This window comes from Denticeps clupeoides, chromosome 11, assembly GCF_900700375.1.
Source record: "Denticeps clupeoides chromosome 11, fDenClu1.1, whole genome shotgun sequence".
In the NCBI taxonomy this organism is placed as follows: Eukaryota; Metazoa; Chordata; class Actinopteri; order Clupeiformes; family Denticipitidae; genus Denticeps; species Denticeps clupeoides.
Genome location: NC_041717.1, coordinates 21,315,125 through 21,330,605, shown reverse-complemented (window position 1 = coordinate 21,330,605; position 15,481 = coordinate 21,315,125). Strand labels below are relative to the sequence as shown.

The following is a 15,481-nucleotide window of genomic DNA, read 5'->3' as shown; positions in this document are numbered from 1 at the left end:
AAGAGTGTGCAAAGCAGTAATCAGAGCAAAGAAACTAGAATATAAAACATGTTTTCAGCTATTTCACCTTTTTTTGTTAAGTACATAACTCCACATGTGTTCATTCATAGTTTTGATGCCTTCAGTGAGAATCTACCAATTTAATCTACCAGTAATTTAATGCGTACCTGTATTTTACCCCCCTGCTTGATATGCTTTTTAACGTATGAACGTTTTGAATTGTGGTCTGGATTTATTTTGCATATCTTGTGCGGTTTGAATGTATTTTTATGTAAATGCCATCGTTTATTACGTTTCTGAATGAGCTCTGGTGTGTGGACGTAGGTACAGAAGCTGCTCTGCATGTGTCCATCTGACTCCCGAGGCGTCTTCACCCTGGACATCCGCCGCAGGGACGCCGTCATCGCGCTGTCCATCTTCCTGGTGGAGTCGGACCTACAGGTGTTTGTGTGTGTGTGTGTTGAAGGGTCTTATCGCTACTGGTCTGAATGGTTTTAGAGATCAGCTGACGTGCTTTAGACGGAGATTAGACGCGATTGGTGTGTAAACCGCACCGGATTTCCCGTCTCGACTCAAAGTTCGCCCGTCCCGTGGCGTGTACCCGTTCGGGTGAGAACAGTGCCAGTTATTTACAGCATTTACCAGACGCCCTTATCCAGAGCGACTTACAATCAGTAGTTACAGGGACAGTCCCCCCCCTGGAGACACTCAGGGTTAACTGTCCTGCTCAGGGACACGAGACTTGTAATCCGGCATCCGTAATTTTTCTTTAATTTATTTTAGTTTATTTTGTATTATTGAAGCGTTAAATATTAATGGGTGGCAGGGTGGTAGTAGCCTAGTGGGTAAGACACTCGCCTACGAACCAGAAGACCCAGGTTCAAATCCCACTTACTACCATCGTGTCCCTGAGCAAGACACTTAACCCTGAGTGTCTCCAGGGGGGGACTGTCCCTGTTACTACTGATTGTAAAATGCTCTGGATAAGGGCGTCCGGTAAATGCTGTAAATTAGATTAGATTCAACTTTATTGTCATTACACATGTACAAGTACAGGGCAACGAAATGCAGTTTAGGTCTAACCAGAAGTGCAATAAGCAGCAAGTGCAGGATGAAGGTAAGATAATTTATGGGTATATATATAAGGTGATATGTGCAGGAAGAGACTGAATAATATTTACAGATGGACGTACAGTAGTACGTAATAATATGCAGTTAGTATTAACTAAATATGAACATGTGTATAATCAGAATTGTACAAATGTGAATATGCAATGGATATATATTTATATTTACAGTTTGATATGTACAATGTAGTGCAATTATTATGTGCAAAAATGTGCAAGAACACACGTACAATTAATAAAATGAAATGTAAATGTACTGAATATTCGGACTACAAGCACTTCATTTGGGGGCTTTAATGGACGATGGCGCCGGTGGCAGGGCAGTGGCGCTGCAGTGTGACGTGTCACTTGTTTGTCCCTTCAGCACAAAGACCTGATCGTCGGCTACTTGCTGGACCTGCTGAGAGGGCTGCCCCACGCGCACTGGGCGGAGGAGGCGTCGGCCAGGAAGGGCCAGAGTGAGTAAAACGCGAGACTTCACGGACGAAGGCGAGATGCTCGGCGATTTTAAAAAAACGCCCCGTTCACGCCCCGCCTCCGCCACGCTCTCACGCAGACGCGCTGCCGGCGGCGGAGAACTTCAGCTTCTGCCTGGTGACGGTGCTTTTTGACGTCGCCCGGAGAGACCCCGAGTCCAACTCTCAGGTAGAGACCCCGACCTTTCAGTTTCTCGTTTTCCTGAAGTGAAAATGAAGTGATTGTCACATGTGATACACAGCAGCACAGCACATGGTGCACACAGTGGAATTTGTCCTCTGCATTTAACCATCACCCTTGGTGAGTAGTGGGCAGCCATGACAGGCGCCCGGGGAGCAGTGTGTGGGGACGGTGCTTTGCTCAGTGGCACCTTGGCGGCTCGGGAATCGAACCGGAAACCTGATTACGAGGCCGCTTCCTTAACCGCTAGGCCACAACTGCTCCTGTGTGTGTGTGTGTGTGTTCACATCTTTCTGCTGTGTGTGTGTGTGTAGATCATGGGCACCGTTATGGATGTGATGCAGCGTCTGCTTGAGATGTGTCAGACACCGGAAAACCACGATAAAGGTAAACACACGCACACACACACACACACACACACACACACACACACACACACACACACACACACACACCAGGGCTCCTAAAAACCCCAAAAAGTCCTGGAGTTTGAAAAGAGAATTTTCGGCGAAATCAGACCGGCACGTGAACGCACGATGAACGTTTTTTCTACAACGTTTAAAACCAGCGCAGGTCTGTAGTATGTTTGCTGGCTTTTTTTTATCCAAATTCGTACAAAAATGTAAATTTAAAAAGACTTCGAGTAATTGAAAAAGTCACAGAAATTCTTTTGTCCGCACTGACCGCTCTCTTTCCCTCGGGACCAGCGTACCTGTGCAGGTACGCGGTGCCCAGCCTGCTGGGCGTGACCCGCGCCTTCGGTCGCTACGGAAACGCCGGCGAGCCGCTGCTGCCCAAGCTGTTCCCCCGGGGGGCGCCGCAGGCGCCGCGCATCCCCGCGGAGAGCGAGGGGGTCCGGCGCCGCTCGTTCAACGACTTCCGCTCCATCATGCCCAGCTCGCTCCTCACGGCGTGTCAGAGCGACACGCTGCGGCGAAAGGGCGCGAATGCCGCCGCCGCATCTCAGGTACGGCCCGCCGTTCCTCCCCGGCGACGTGCGACGTGCTTTTTTCTACGTCGGAACGGTGTTGCTTGAACGCCCGATGTCTGCCCGCAGGCCAGTCCGGATAAAGGAAGCTCCTCCCCCTGCTCCCCCACCACGCCGGGACTGCAGTACTTCGAAGGTAAAACTCTCCCGGTCACGTCCAGGTACCTAGAGAGGTGCGATAGGCTTCTGTACCCGAAAAGCCGCGACATCATGACCCTCCTCGCGGTCGCCGTCATGGATTATTTCATGTTCCCGTGAGGTTTATTTCCCTGGTCAGTCAGTTCTGATGCCTGTTAAACGTGTTCAGTGTTATTCCCTCCACCTGCAGATTTATAATACGGCATTTACCAGACGCCCGTATCCAGAGCGACTTACAGTCAGTAGTTACAGGGACAGTCTCCCCCTGGAGACACTCGGGGTTAAGTGTCTTGCTCAGGGACACGATGGTAGTAAGTGGGGTTTGAACCGGAGTCTTACCCGCTAGGCTACTACCACCCATACGTTTAGGGAACGGTCTGGCTTTTTCGTTTTATAAATGAAGTCGCTTCCTGCACCACATTCTACCGCCCGACACTGCGGCGGGGCGCCTGTTAAACCAGCTCCTGCAGCAACTGGGGGGGGCGCGTCCTGCTGCCGCGAACAACTAGAACAACAGGAGCGGCGTGTGGAGCCGAGAGAGCCGGGACCGAGCGTTACAAAAAGCTGTGTGTGTGTGTGTGTGTGTGTGTGTGTGGTGTTGATTCTGTTCATATAAGAGCCTCTTGTCTCAGCTCGTAGAGAAGAGACAGAAAAAGAAAATCTATAGACGGAGGACCACATCACACTTGATCGTCCTCAGCTGTGTGTGTGTGTGTGTGTGTGTGTGTGTGTGTGTGTGTGTGTGTGTGTGTGTGTGTGAGTGAGATATCTGCAGTGTGTATAGCCTCCGTGTCTGGCTTCTGAATGAATCTCTCCCGTCCTGCTTCTATTCTATAATGCAGTCACCACGTCTCTGTTGTCCGTTATATGGAATCTAGCAGTTGGCTGCAAGTTGTTGGCAGGATTGGATACATACCACAGCACACGGTGCACAGAGTGAAATTTGTCCTCTGCATTTAACCCATCACCCTGAGTGAGCAGTGGGCAGCCATGACAGGCGCCCGGGGAGCAGTGTGTGGGGACGGTGCTTTGCTCAGTGGCACCTCGGCGGCTCGGGATTCGAACCGGCAACCTTCTGATTACTGGCCCACTTCCTAAACCGTTAGGACACTACTGCCCCCAGTCCAAGTTGGGGGTCCTGGTGAACCAGAACTGATCACTTCATCAATGGTAACATGGAAGCACGTTGTAATTTGCTCTGGATGAGGGTGTCTGCCAGATGGCACAAATGTAAATGTACGTCCTGGGTTGGAGGCAGCAGCACACGAAACAAAAATGGGAAGAAATTCTAAACGAGTTCCATGCAACATTTGTTGTAAGACTGATGCTGGATTTTATTGTTAAGAAGCATGTGTTAGTGGTAACTGCGTGGTAGGCCAGAACAGTATAAAGAATCCGATGCCTGCAGACACCGTTTTAGAGAGGCTTGTTACAGAACTGATGGATCTAACGGTGCTTTTTTTTGGCGGGAAGTTAAATAATCTGAATCCGAACGAACAATATACAAACCATTTTCTGTGTTTCTGGCCGCTCAGGTTCATACCTGCCCGACAGCAGCGTTGCAGACCCCGACCACTACTTCAGCACGGTCAGCTCCAGCTTCGCCGTGTCACCCCTCTTCCCCGGGGCCGGTGGGCTGGAGGTCTCCGCCCCTCTGGATCTGCTCCAGCAGCTGCTGCAGATGGTAGTCACACTCACACACACACACACACACACTGTGTACGTTTATAAACACAGTGTATGTAGGCTTATATATGCGCACACACACACACTGTGTACGTTTATAAACACTGTGTATGTAGGGTTATATATACACACACGCACACACACACACTGTGTACGTTTATAAACACCGAGTATGTAGGGTTATATACACAAACACACACACTGTGTACGTTTATAAACACTGTGTATGTAGGGTTATACACACACACACACACACACACTGTGTACGTTTATAAACACCGAGTATGTAGGGTTATATACACAAACACACACACTGTGTACGTTTATAAACACTGTGTATGTAGGGTTATACACACACACACACACACACACTGTGTACGTTTATAAACACCGAGTATGTAGGGTTATATACACAAACACACACACTGTGTACGTTTATAAACACTGTGTATGTAGGGTTATACACACACACACACACACACACACTGTGTACGTTTATAAACACCGAGTATGTAGGGTTATATACACAAACACACACACTGTGTACGTTTATAAACACTGTGTATGTAGGGTTATACACACACACACACACACACTGTGTACATTTATAAACACTGTGTATGTAGTGTTGGTCTAAGTTAGAAGCTGGTACCATGGAAACATTTCAACAGTTTTCTGATTCTCTTCTTAATGTGAAAGAAATAATAAAGAAATAACTTCAGTGAAATTAAACATTGCTTTGTTTTGTTGCTATGGGTTTCAGGGATGGACCATTTTGTATCTGAGTGTATGCATTAAGATATATGTGTGTGTGTGTGTGTGTGTGTGTGTGTGTGTGTGTGTGTGTGTGTGTGTGTGTGTATATATATATATTTAATTCATCACTGATGGTGACTCATGAATATGCATGAAATATCCTGTTTGAATTTGTTTTTAGGTAAAACGATTTGTCTCTGACTCGTTTCTGAAGACCCTGGACAGGACCATGATGGAGGTCACAGAGGTACGTTTGTCTCGGTGGGGAGAGCCTCAAAATCAAAGGAGAAAAGGACAAAACCGTTTGCGTATCCTGATTGGTCACAGCCAATCAGATTACTGAATGACTTCAGGGAACTTTTGTCACTCTCACTTCCGGTGCGACCATAAAGTGACAAACTCGCCGCTCCGTTTGCAACATTAAACTGCTTCGCTTTAGTCGGTGAGTGCACTTCGAGAATCGGCTAAAAGGAACGCTGGGGGTGAGAAGGTTGTGTGAAATGTACCATTAACTGAAAATGTCAGTGCTCTCCTCGCCCCCGACGGCTTAATCACACTCCGGAGTCGCGTCTCCCGCCCGCGAATCCGTGTTCCGCGCGGGCCGTCCGGTAATCCCACAGTGCGCTGTAAATAACCCCCTCTGTAATTATGGCTCATTAACGCGTCACGCCGCTGTCTAGAGCGTCACTGTCATCGAGTGGGCCGCCCGTGTGGGAGGAAGCAGGGCATGTTTGTCCCAGGGGTGGAACAGCACTCATAGTCAAGCTAGAGCGGTAATCAGCCTAAAAAAAACGTAAACCTGGCCTGAGACCGACAGAATCCCACCCAACCCGACAAGTACAGTTTTTTACATCTTTACATTTACAGTATTTACCAGACGCCCTTATCCAGAGCGACTTGCAGTCAGTAGTTACAGGGACAGTCCCCCCCTGGAGACACTCAGGGTTAAGTGTCTTGCTCAGGGACACGATGGTAGTAAGTGGGGTTTGAACCTGGGTCTTACATTTACAGCATTTATCAGACGCCCTTATCCAGAGCGACTTACAATCAGTAGTTACAGGGACAGTCCCCCCCTGGAGCAACGTTAGGGCTAAGTGTCTTGCTCAGGGACACAATGGTAGTAAGCGGGACTTGAACCTGGGTCTTCTGGTTCATAGGCGAGTGTGTTACCCACTAGGCTACTACCGCCCTAAAGACTAAACTGTGAAAGGAAATGAGCAGGTTTAGAACGTCATCGCCAGAGGCTAGCCCCCGTTTCACCTAGTTAAAACGTATCACCTGACGATGGTGGCCAAGAATGGCACATGAAATGATCATTTCATTAGAAAAATTTACAAATTAACAAGAAGAAAAAAAAAAAAAACTAAACACTTTTACTGAAACAAGCAGTGAATCATACGGAAAGGATAGGTCGTATAGACCAATACTTCACCATGTAAGCTCGACCCAAACTGACCCGATCTGGGATTTACCGCTCGAGTTCAGGCCTGTACGCCCTCAGCCATCGATTCAATGCATCACTGTACTTTATGGCGTTCTCATTGCAGGCCAGCCCTGGACTGGATTTGTTCTATTCCACCTTCAGCGACCCGCTCTTCGTCAGCATGTTCAAGATGCTCAGAGACACGCTCTACTGCATGAAAGGTGAGGGTCAGAAAATCTTGGATTTTCATCGATTCGGATGACAGACCGGAAGTCATGGTAGTTACGTAAAGCCGAAGCAGGCACTGGTTTTTAGAAAAGGCCTTGCTAGTGCGCCAGTGGTCAGGTATTCTTCTGCTCTTTCAGTATTGCCTCAGAAAAAGGGACATGGAAGAACACAGATTTGGAAGTTCTGGGCAAAGTTTAAAGTAATAATATTTTGTTTGTTGGTGGGGTTTTCTTCAGGGAAACAAAGAGATGGCGATGTAGAGGCAAAATACGTGTTTTACATGTTGCCCGTTTTGCTGATTGGCTCATGCTAGTCAAATAGGTTAATATCAAACGATACCGATATACAGTCGATATATCGGCGCATCCCTGTTGAGAAGCGTTATTTATTGTCACTGCAGGAGCAAGTCCACATAGCCTCAGTGCTTTAGTTGTTTTATCCCCGTAAAGCACGTCTATAAAGCGCATGCATGAGAGGCATGAATTTGCCTGTTTTTACGTTTTTCCTCCTCAGACCTGCAGAGCTCGTTTGTGAAGGAGGTCCACGACTTTGTTCTGGAGCAGTTCAGCAGCAGCCAGTCGGAGATGCAGAGGGTGCTGCACGTGTCGGACCGGTTGCCAGGGGAACCGAGCCCTCTGAAGCTGCGTTGCCAGGCCAACGCCGCTTGTGTGGACCTCATGGTGTGGGCCGTGAAGGATGAGCAGGGTGGGCATCGTGTCGCTAGCGCGGCGCCGCAGATCTCCTGTGGTGCACCAGTACCAAAATAGCTCCAGTCTCAGGGATTACTTTTATTTCTTTATTTCTGTTATGTAAGAGTTTAAATAGTATAGAGGATCACTGGAGATGGATGCAACTCTGTTTATCTCCATTTGGCATCATTTCTGGAGCTGTGTTTTTCAGACACCAGAAAATAATTGTCTCTCCGCCTTCTCCCCTTCGTTCCCCGGCCCACCTCAGGAGCTGAGAACTTGTGCAGTAAGCTGTCTGAGAAGCTCCAGTCGAAAACGTCCAGCAAAGTGATCATCGCACACATGCCCCTGCTCATCTGCTGTCTCCAGGTACGAGGCGGGGGGCTCCGGTTGATCCGTTACGGTGAACCGGCGAACCGGTGATGGACGTCTGTCTGTGTGCGTGCGTAGAGTCTCGGGCGCCTGTGCGAGCGTTTCCCTGTCATCGCCCACTCCGCCACCACGTCGCTCAGGGATTTCCTGGTCGTCCCGTCGCCAGTGCTGGTGAAACTCTACAAATACCACAGTCAATATGGCACCGGTAATTATCGTCACGGCAACAGAACAAACTCAGTCGTACATATTTGCGCCACAACCTGCCGTATACTCTGTTTATACACAGCAGGCGGGGAAATCAAGATAAGTGTAACCAATGAACATTCTCAGTCCACCTTAAACGTCCTGTCCAAAGGGAAAGACCAGCCGTCCATGTATGAGCAACTCAGAGACGTCTCTATTGACAACATTTGCAGGTAACAGATAAAAAAAAAAAAGAGATCTTATGTACACTGTACAATGTACACAAGTTGTTAAGTAGATTGTATCTACAGATCAGGCCCTAGAGCACCAAATGAAGGATTTCAATAGTGGCTCTTTTAAAGCAGTGAAGTCGTTCTGGATGAGGGCGTCTGTCAAATGCTGTATAATAATACTTTACTTTTCCTGGCAGACGCTTTTATCCAAAGCGACTTGCAAGGTGAAGACACCAGCAATTCTCATTCGGTTTCTATAGATTTTGAGTTACAAAACTAAGAGCCCTGATGAACTTGTCAGGAATAGAACATGCAGGGGAATTGTTAAGTGCTACATGAAAAAAAAAAAAACATTTTTTGAGTGTGTGTGTGTGCATGTGTTAGTGTTAGATAAGATAAGATGAGATAAGATCAACCTTTATTAGTCCCACAAGTGTGAAGTTACATTTGTCACGGCAGAAGGTGGATAAAAAACGGGTAATAGCAGCAAAAAAATAAATACGTATATGTATATATCTACAAATGTACGATTGAAATCTACACAAGACCCATTTGAAATACTTTTTAAACAAGTGTGTTTTCAAATAATACAAATAAATAACAGCAAATGATGCTAATATACAGCAGGATATTTGGCAGCCACTCAAACAAGGAAATGGTTGTGGACCGTCCAATTTCACGCTGCTTCGATGTTGTCTTCCTGCAGGTGTCTAAAAGCCGGTCTGACGATGGACCCTGTGATTGTAGAAGCTTTCCTGGCCAGCCTCTCCAACAGGCTCTACATCTCCCAGGAGAATGACAAGTATGCGCTGGTCTTTATCTTATCTAACGTGCTTCCTTGTACCCAACGCCGTGTTCTGTTTATCTTTAACCATCCGTTCGTGTCCACGCTGCAGAGACGCCCACCTCATCCCGGAACACACCATCCGAGCGCTGGGCCACATTGCCGTGGCCATGCGCGAGTCGCAGAAGGTAATGGAGACCATCCTGCAGATTCTGCAGCAGAAGTTCTGCCAGCCGCCGTCCCAGCTGGACGTCCTCATAGTGGACCAACTGGGCTGCATGGTCATCACTGGAAATGTGAGCGCCAGCCAGCGCTGTGCCAACGCTGGAATGTGAGCCAAGGCGGGCGCTCACAAGCATGTTTAATCCGCGTCTGCTTTTGTTGTTGCTTCAGCAATACATCTACCAGGAGGTGTGGAACCTGTTTCAGCAGATCAGTGTGAAGGCCAGCTCTGTGGTTTACTCGGCAACCAAAGACTACAAGGACCATGGCTACAGGTACGACACATGCGCCAGTTTTCCAGTTGTTGACTAAAAACTGCCCTCTATTGGACGTATAGAAGTATGTGAAACGTGAATGTCCATATTTTCGTACGTAAAAGGGAGCGTAAACGGGCCTTTAAACCGATCTTAGCTTCAAGTGTCATGATTGATGCCACTACCATTAGGAAACCTGATGGTAGCTCATCAGCACAATCACTTGAAATATGTTTGTTTTGTCCATTCCATGAAGATATAACCGGCTGGTTTGAAGTTACAGGTGATTATAGATTAATTGGAACATATTTATGAACATTGTACATTGTTAAATTACTCTGGATTGTATATTTTACGAGCTAATTGAGTGAAAACTGTCCCTACTTCTACATTACACTTGCAGTTTTAAAGCTCTTTAAGGATTTATGGAGATGGCAGGTTTCAGAAGACAGGGACATGTTTCGGAAGACAGTTTGTGGCCTGTCCTGGTGGAAACAGGCCAGAGGTGACTGGTTGTGACCCATCATGCTGCGACGCGTGTCCCCTACAGCATTTTTATGTCATGCTGGAGAAACGTCTACAGTCAGTCAGTCTGGAAGGGCAGCACGGCTTCTAGTGACGCATTAAATATAGACAGCTGTCAAAATCCACTGAAAAGCTTTCTTTTTTTTTCGGTTTGCAGACCGGGGTTGTGTTCAGAGATACCAGAGACTGGTATTTGTGTGTGTGTGTGTGTGTGTGCAGGCACTGTTCCCTGGCTGTGATAAATGCACTGGCCAATATTGCGGCCAACCTGCAGGGGGAGCCGTTAGAGGACGAGCTGCTGGTCAACCTGCTGGAGCTGTTCGTGCAACTCGGCCTGGAGGGCAAAAGGGCCAGTGAGAGGGCCAGCGACAAGGGCCCTGCACTCAAGGTCTGTGTGTGTGCGTCTGTGTGTGTTTGCATAAAATGAATCCAATCATCTGACCATTAAGACTTTTCTTTCTTTCAAAATGGACTTTACAGTATAGATTATAGCACTTGTAGCATGGTTTGTGTTTGTGAATTTTGTTAACCTTGCGGATCGGCTCTTTCTGCCCATAGGCTTCCAGTAGCGCTGGTAACCTCGGAGTCCTGATCCCAGTCATTGCTGTGGTAAGATCCCACACATGAACCAATTTAAATGGCAAATGTAGTTCCATTTTATATTTTTGATGCCAATGCAAGTGCCAGCTAGCAGCATGGCATTTATAAATCATAAAGTAAAGAGACATTATTTGCTGTGTGAAATGAAAGGGTTTCTGTGACGAGGACTTGTTGCAGTTTATTGCAACAACTCTGCCCCCTACTGACCTGAATCGCAAATGTGTAATGTAATTTCCTGTATAAACCATTATACCATTATATGGGGAGGGTCAGTAGCCAGGGATCAGTTGAAAGATCAGCAGAAAAAGCAATATAAGTCAGGAGCAGGAGCTCTTTTTTTTTTTTTTTTCAAGTATTTTGTTTGTAACCATTTCCAGCAAAATTAGATTAAGTTTCCACTTGTGTTTTTTGCCTCAATTTGGCCCAGTGCTCATGAACAGATGTTAGCCTTGCCCTGGATGTGACCCCATCTACTCCATCTCTTAACTCACTTTGAAGCACTTCACTTTACGCTGAATGATCACACCTTGTTTTTAACAGCCTTGTTTAATTAAAGTTAAAAGTTAATTACCGATCATTATGCATAATGAGTTTCATGCATAATGAGTTTTGTTAAAAACCTATTAAATCTCGTTTCTGTTTAATTAGATTTTACCTTTCATGGCAAATATTGACTCCGTTTGCATAACAAGATTGAATTTTGCTGTGATCTCAGTTGTGTTAGATTGTTACGTTCTTGAGGTTTGACGTGCAGAAAATGTGTTTTCTAAAGAAAGATTTACCAGAAGATTTTAATAATTGTCAGCAAAGCCCTTTATGCATCCTGTGTAATGGCAGACTGCTGTAATGGCATCGCAATTTCATACACAGACAGACCATTAGCCATGAAATTGAATTCATCAGACCTAGCGTCCTATTTTAATTTGTGCTACATGCAGAACCTTTATTTCTTTCAGCTACACTAAAAGCAGCACACCAGTTTTGTAAATGTGGTAGTCAGTAGGGGCATTGAAATGAATCTCATAATCGATGCATCGCGATGCAGACGTTGACGATTCTGCATCGATGCAGTGCAGAACATAATCGATTATATCACAATGACGTTGATTGGTCTAAAAATGAATGCACCCTGAATGCCATTTTTCTGCTGCGTTCGATTGGCCTGCCGTTTGCTTGGCTGTCTTGGTAGAAACTGACGCTAAGAAAATGTTGCATGCAGCGTTTATTTGACAGGACCCGATCGTGCAGTCGACTGAACACTGATTCTGAATGTCGGCGTTCAGTCCGCACTCAGCTGACGCCACAAACGGCGGAAAATGCCTGCTTCAGACATCCGTGGGATCTCACTGACGTATTTACAAACATAACGTGAAGTAATCTATAGAAACCGATGGGATTCATTGATAATTGAGGCATCGATAATCGCAATTGAATCGAATTGTGAGACCGGTAAAGCTTCGGACCTCTAGTAGTCAGTCTGGTCCTTGTCAAAGTCTGCAGCCTGTAGCTGATGTAAGAACATCCCACAACTGCTCTGGACGGATGGAACATTAACAAATGACAAACAACTCTGACCCACTTTCACAAGATTTGGGTAATTTATGTGGAACGGAACATTTGCATGTGCCTCAGTGCATTAGTAACGGGTACGGGAAGGTCTGAACGTGCATACATATACGTCGTGTAGTACGCGATTAGTTTTCTAAAGGGTTGGCCACGCGGCCCATGAAGACGAGGCAGTCGGTGCGGTGCTCGTAGATGAGGAAGAGGAAGGGACGGTCCACCACGAAGCGGGCCTGGGTGGACAGGGGCATGAAGCCCACCTGGGTCAGGGCGGCCGCCTCGGTTCCCTCCTCGTTGACGGTGATGGTGCTCTGGTGCTGGAACTGAGGGAGGGACGAGAAGATGGCGAAGTGAGGCAGGGAACTACCTAATCAGTAGCTCTTGAGAGAAGCGCGGAGATACCCAGTTAATGCCGATCTTCTCCGAGGTCATTGGACTGAAGTCGCCCGTCTCTTCAAACAGCCCAGTTAGACCCATCCCCTCCAGATGAGGAATCAGGTCATAGTTCTGCTGCAGCTTGAAACGCGGGAACACCACCTCACGTGTTCTGTGGGAGAGAACGTCAGATGCACTAGCTGGTTGGCTGTTTAGAAGTTCTGACCATGAGTCTATGTATTTGCCCTCATGTTATGAAATGATTGTGTTTGAGGGGCGGCCTGTGACTCTTTGCCATCTTATGAGAAGGCCGTTAGATGAGGTTTGGTGTTCACCATGGTTTCACCTGTTGGTCATGTTCTTGAGCCACTTGTTGATGACGGTGGGGGAGATCTCCTGCTCGAGCGTCCGCATGCCGGAGAGCTTTTGCGGCAGGGCAATCAGCATGCTGATGTTTCCGTTGTACGGCAGCTGCAGGACGTCGCAGTGCAGCTCGTTGTCGGCCGCCGCCATGTAGCTGCCCTTGTTCTGCATCATGGGCACCCGCACCTGCTGCTTCTCGCTCACGCGGAAGTTCCGGTAGTGGGTCAGCTCCTTCGGGAACTTCTGCTCCCATGTACCTGGAGGACGGATATTACAGTATTTACATTCACAGCATTTGGCAGACGCCCTAAACTAGAGTGACTGAAAATGTCTATCGGCTACAGGATGCCAGTGGAGGGAAAGTAGCAATGGAGTGGTGTGGGAGACGAGATTGGACAAGTATCTGAGTAGCCTGTGTTTGTAAAAATGGACATAGACACAAGCGAGAGAGACCTGATGTCAAGCTGAAATCTTGGTGGACTTGTGTACATCCGATGGTGGAAAAGAGAAGAAGAGTTGGGTGTCATCTGCGAAGATATGACCCCACCAAGAGTTTTTGTTTTTGTTTTAAGGGGCAACAGCTGAGGACCAAGTACTGAGGCCTGAGGGACACCAGTGGAGAGATTGAGAGGAGCAAATGTGGTCCCCGTCCATGTCACCTGTTAAGATTTGTTCATCCAAATAAGAAGTTATCCACTGCCTTGCTACTAATTCAAAAGCTCCTCCACATGGTCATGTGGTTGACTGTCCAATGCTGCTGAAGGACCCATAAATCTCTGTAGAGTGAGCAGTTTTGAAACCAGACTGATTTGGGTCCTCAAGATTGTTTTGGGTAAGGTGGTGAGAAACCTGCATTTTAGGATTTTGGCTGAACCATAAGATCAGATGCTTGATTTGTAGAAATGTGTTTTAAATGAAGGTGTGACCTTACCTTTGAAATAGAGGTAGTTGAGAAGCATCAGCACCATGTTTGGGTCCACGCTTTTCAGCGGATCCTTGATCAGACCCTTGGTCAACTTCTGGATCTGCTGGTTGGCCTTGGTAAGGAAACTTGGGTCGCTGAAGTCGACGGATTGGGGTTTGGCAAAGTAGTACGCCTTTGCGTTGGCACTGAAGCCTTCAGACACGGGCACGTTTCTCCTGACGTACAGGTCGTTGACAGCGCGAAGCGTGTAGCCGAAGTTTCGGCGGAAGAGGCGATGCGTGAGCTTCCGGAAGAGCTTGTGCACCGTGTCGTTGCCGTACTGGCTGCTAGCGTCAATGAACTGCGCGAAGCCCAGCGTCCGGTAGAGCTGCTCGTGCGTCGATGGTCCAACACCCAAAGCCATCATGCCCATGGCGATGGAGACACTAGCTGGGGCCAGGAGGATGTTGTCTGTCTGGTTAACGTGGTTACGGAGACTGCGGTACAGAGCGAACCCGAACCTGGCGTTGACCACGTTCAGGCGCTGTAGGCGTGTCCGACTGTGGAACAAGCGCAGCAGACGTTCTCGACGCAGCTTTTGGTCCGATGGCTCCAGGTAGAGCTCCAGGTTCGGGGAAGCAGTCGGGATGTCGTCAATCTGGTCACCTTCGTTGTAGTCATCCTCACCCATGGCCAGGATCTTGTCGAAATCAATGTAGTCCTCATACTCCACTCCCTCCACAGGGAGGTCGCTGGTCACTGTGTTCTCGCGGTGAAAGTCCAGCGGGATGGACTCCATGTCGACCTCCTTAGCCTTGCCTGGTGATGCGCCACGGGGGTCTGTAGCACCTTCTGAGATCTTGAAGTGGGATCCAAGGTCTTTGATTCCAGCATGACCTGGCCTGACCAGTAGGAAACAGGCTGCCAGAATGAGGTGCCACATCCTGGAGAAGAGCATGGATGAATTAGAGATGTTTTTTGTTAACTTCATTCTGTTCTCTCCATTTCAATTTTCAGTATTATATATATTTTCAGTACACTTTCAGTAATATGAGCAAATTATTATATGATCTGCTGAGTCCAATCTTACTAAACCAAGCTGAACAGCCCCTCTTCATCCTTTTTTTCCATCATTAAAGCTTTATTGTAATAATAACAACAATAATAATAATAGTTTATTATTGTTAATATTTTACTATATGGTTTCAATTGTACTGTAAGGAACTATGATCCCTTAAAGCAAAATTTACAAAATCATTAGTAAGTAAGGCTATCTCTCCATTTTTAAGTAATGAGCATGTGAGGTTTTTTTGGTTATACCGTACCTGAGTCTGTCCTGTCTCGGTTGGGAGGGAATGAGTCCTGTTTGTTTGTGAGCACTGCTACCGACTGGACTTTGGTGTAGTCT

The 15,481-nt window shown here is 47.2% G+C and overlaps 2 protein-coding genes across 6 annotated transcripts in view; one reads left to right on the top strand and one right to left on the bottom strand.

Annotated features, from left to right (window-relative positions):
* Positions 1–15,481, top strand: part of LOC114800080 (phosphatidylinositol 4-kinase alpha-like) — a 33,234-nt gene that overhangs the window by 1,382 nt on the left and 16,371 nt on the right. For 4 of the 5 annotated variants that reach the window (XR_003751327.1, XM_028997170.1, XM_028997168.1 and 1 more), the window contains exons 2-19: positions 325–441; positions 1,492–1,585; positions 1,684–1,772; positions 2,099–2,171; positions 2,492–2,751; positions 2,842–2,908; positions 4,446–4,594; positions 5,534–5,599; positions 6,900–6,996; positions 7,517–7,708; positions 7,961–8,061; positions 8,143–8,272; positions 8,354–8,483; positions 9,190–9,285; positions 9,380–9,563; positions 9,661–9,764; positions 10,488–10,656; positions 10,827–10,877. Coding sequence is in view for 4 of the 5 variants with exons in the window: in XM_028997170.1 (XP_028853003.1) it covers positions 325–441; positions 1,492–1,585; positions 1,684–1,772; positions 2,099–2,171; positions 2,492–2,751; positions 2,842–2,908; positions 4,446–4,594; positions 5,534–5,599; positions 6,900–6,996; positions 7,517–7,708; positions 7,961–8,061; positions 8,143–8,272; positions 8,354–8,483; positions 9,190–9,285; positions 9,380–9,563; positions 9,661–9,764; positions 10,488–10,656; positions 10,827–10,877 (2,169 nt within the window). In the remaining variant the exon portion in view is untranslated. The remainder of the gene's footprint in view (positions 1–324; positions 442–1,491; positions 1,586–1,683; positions 1,773–2,098; positions 2,172–2,491; positions 2,752–2,841; positions 2,909–4,445; positions 4,595–5,533; positions 5,600–6,899; positions 6,997–7,516; positions 7,709–7,960; positions 8,062–8,142; positions 8,273–8,353; positions 8,484–9,189; positions 9,286–9,379; positions 9,564–9,660; positions 9,765–10,487; positions 10,657–10,826; positions 10,878–15,481) is intronic. The other variant, XM_028997167.1, reaches the window with a different exon arrangement.
* Positions 12,563–15,016, bottom strand: LOC114800103 (heparin cofactor 2-like). Its single transcript, XM_028997213.1, has 4 exons — positions 14,101–15,016; positions 13,153–13,426; positions 12,834–12,978; positions 12,563–12,754 (listed from the first exon to the last, which is right to left on the bottom strand). Exons 1-4 carry the CDS (start codon positions 15,014–15,016, stop codon positions 12,563–12,565), a joined length of 1,527 nt encoding a protein of 508 aa, XP_028853046.1.

Coding starts and splice junctions, on each gene's coding strand:
- LOC114800103 (XM_028997213.1), bottom strand. CDS start 15,016: ATGTGGCACCTCATTCTGGCAGCCTGTTTCCTACTGGTCAGGCCAGGT. Junction 13,427..14,100: donor CAACTACCTCTATTTCAAAG/GTAAGGTCACAC, acceptor TCCGTCCTCCAG/GTACATGGGAGCAGAAGTTC. Junction 12,979..13,152: donor CTCAAGAACATGACCAACAG/GTGAAACCATGG, acceptor TCTCTCCCACAG/AACACGTGAGGTGGTGTTCC.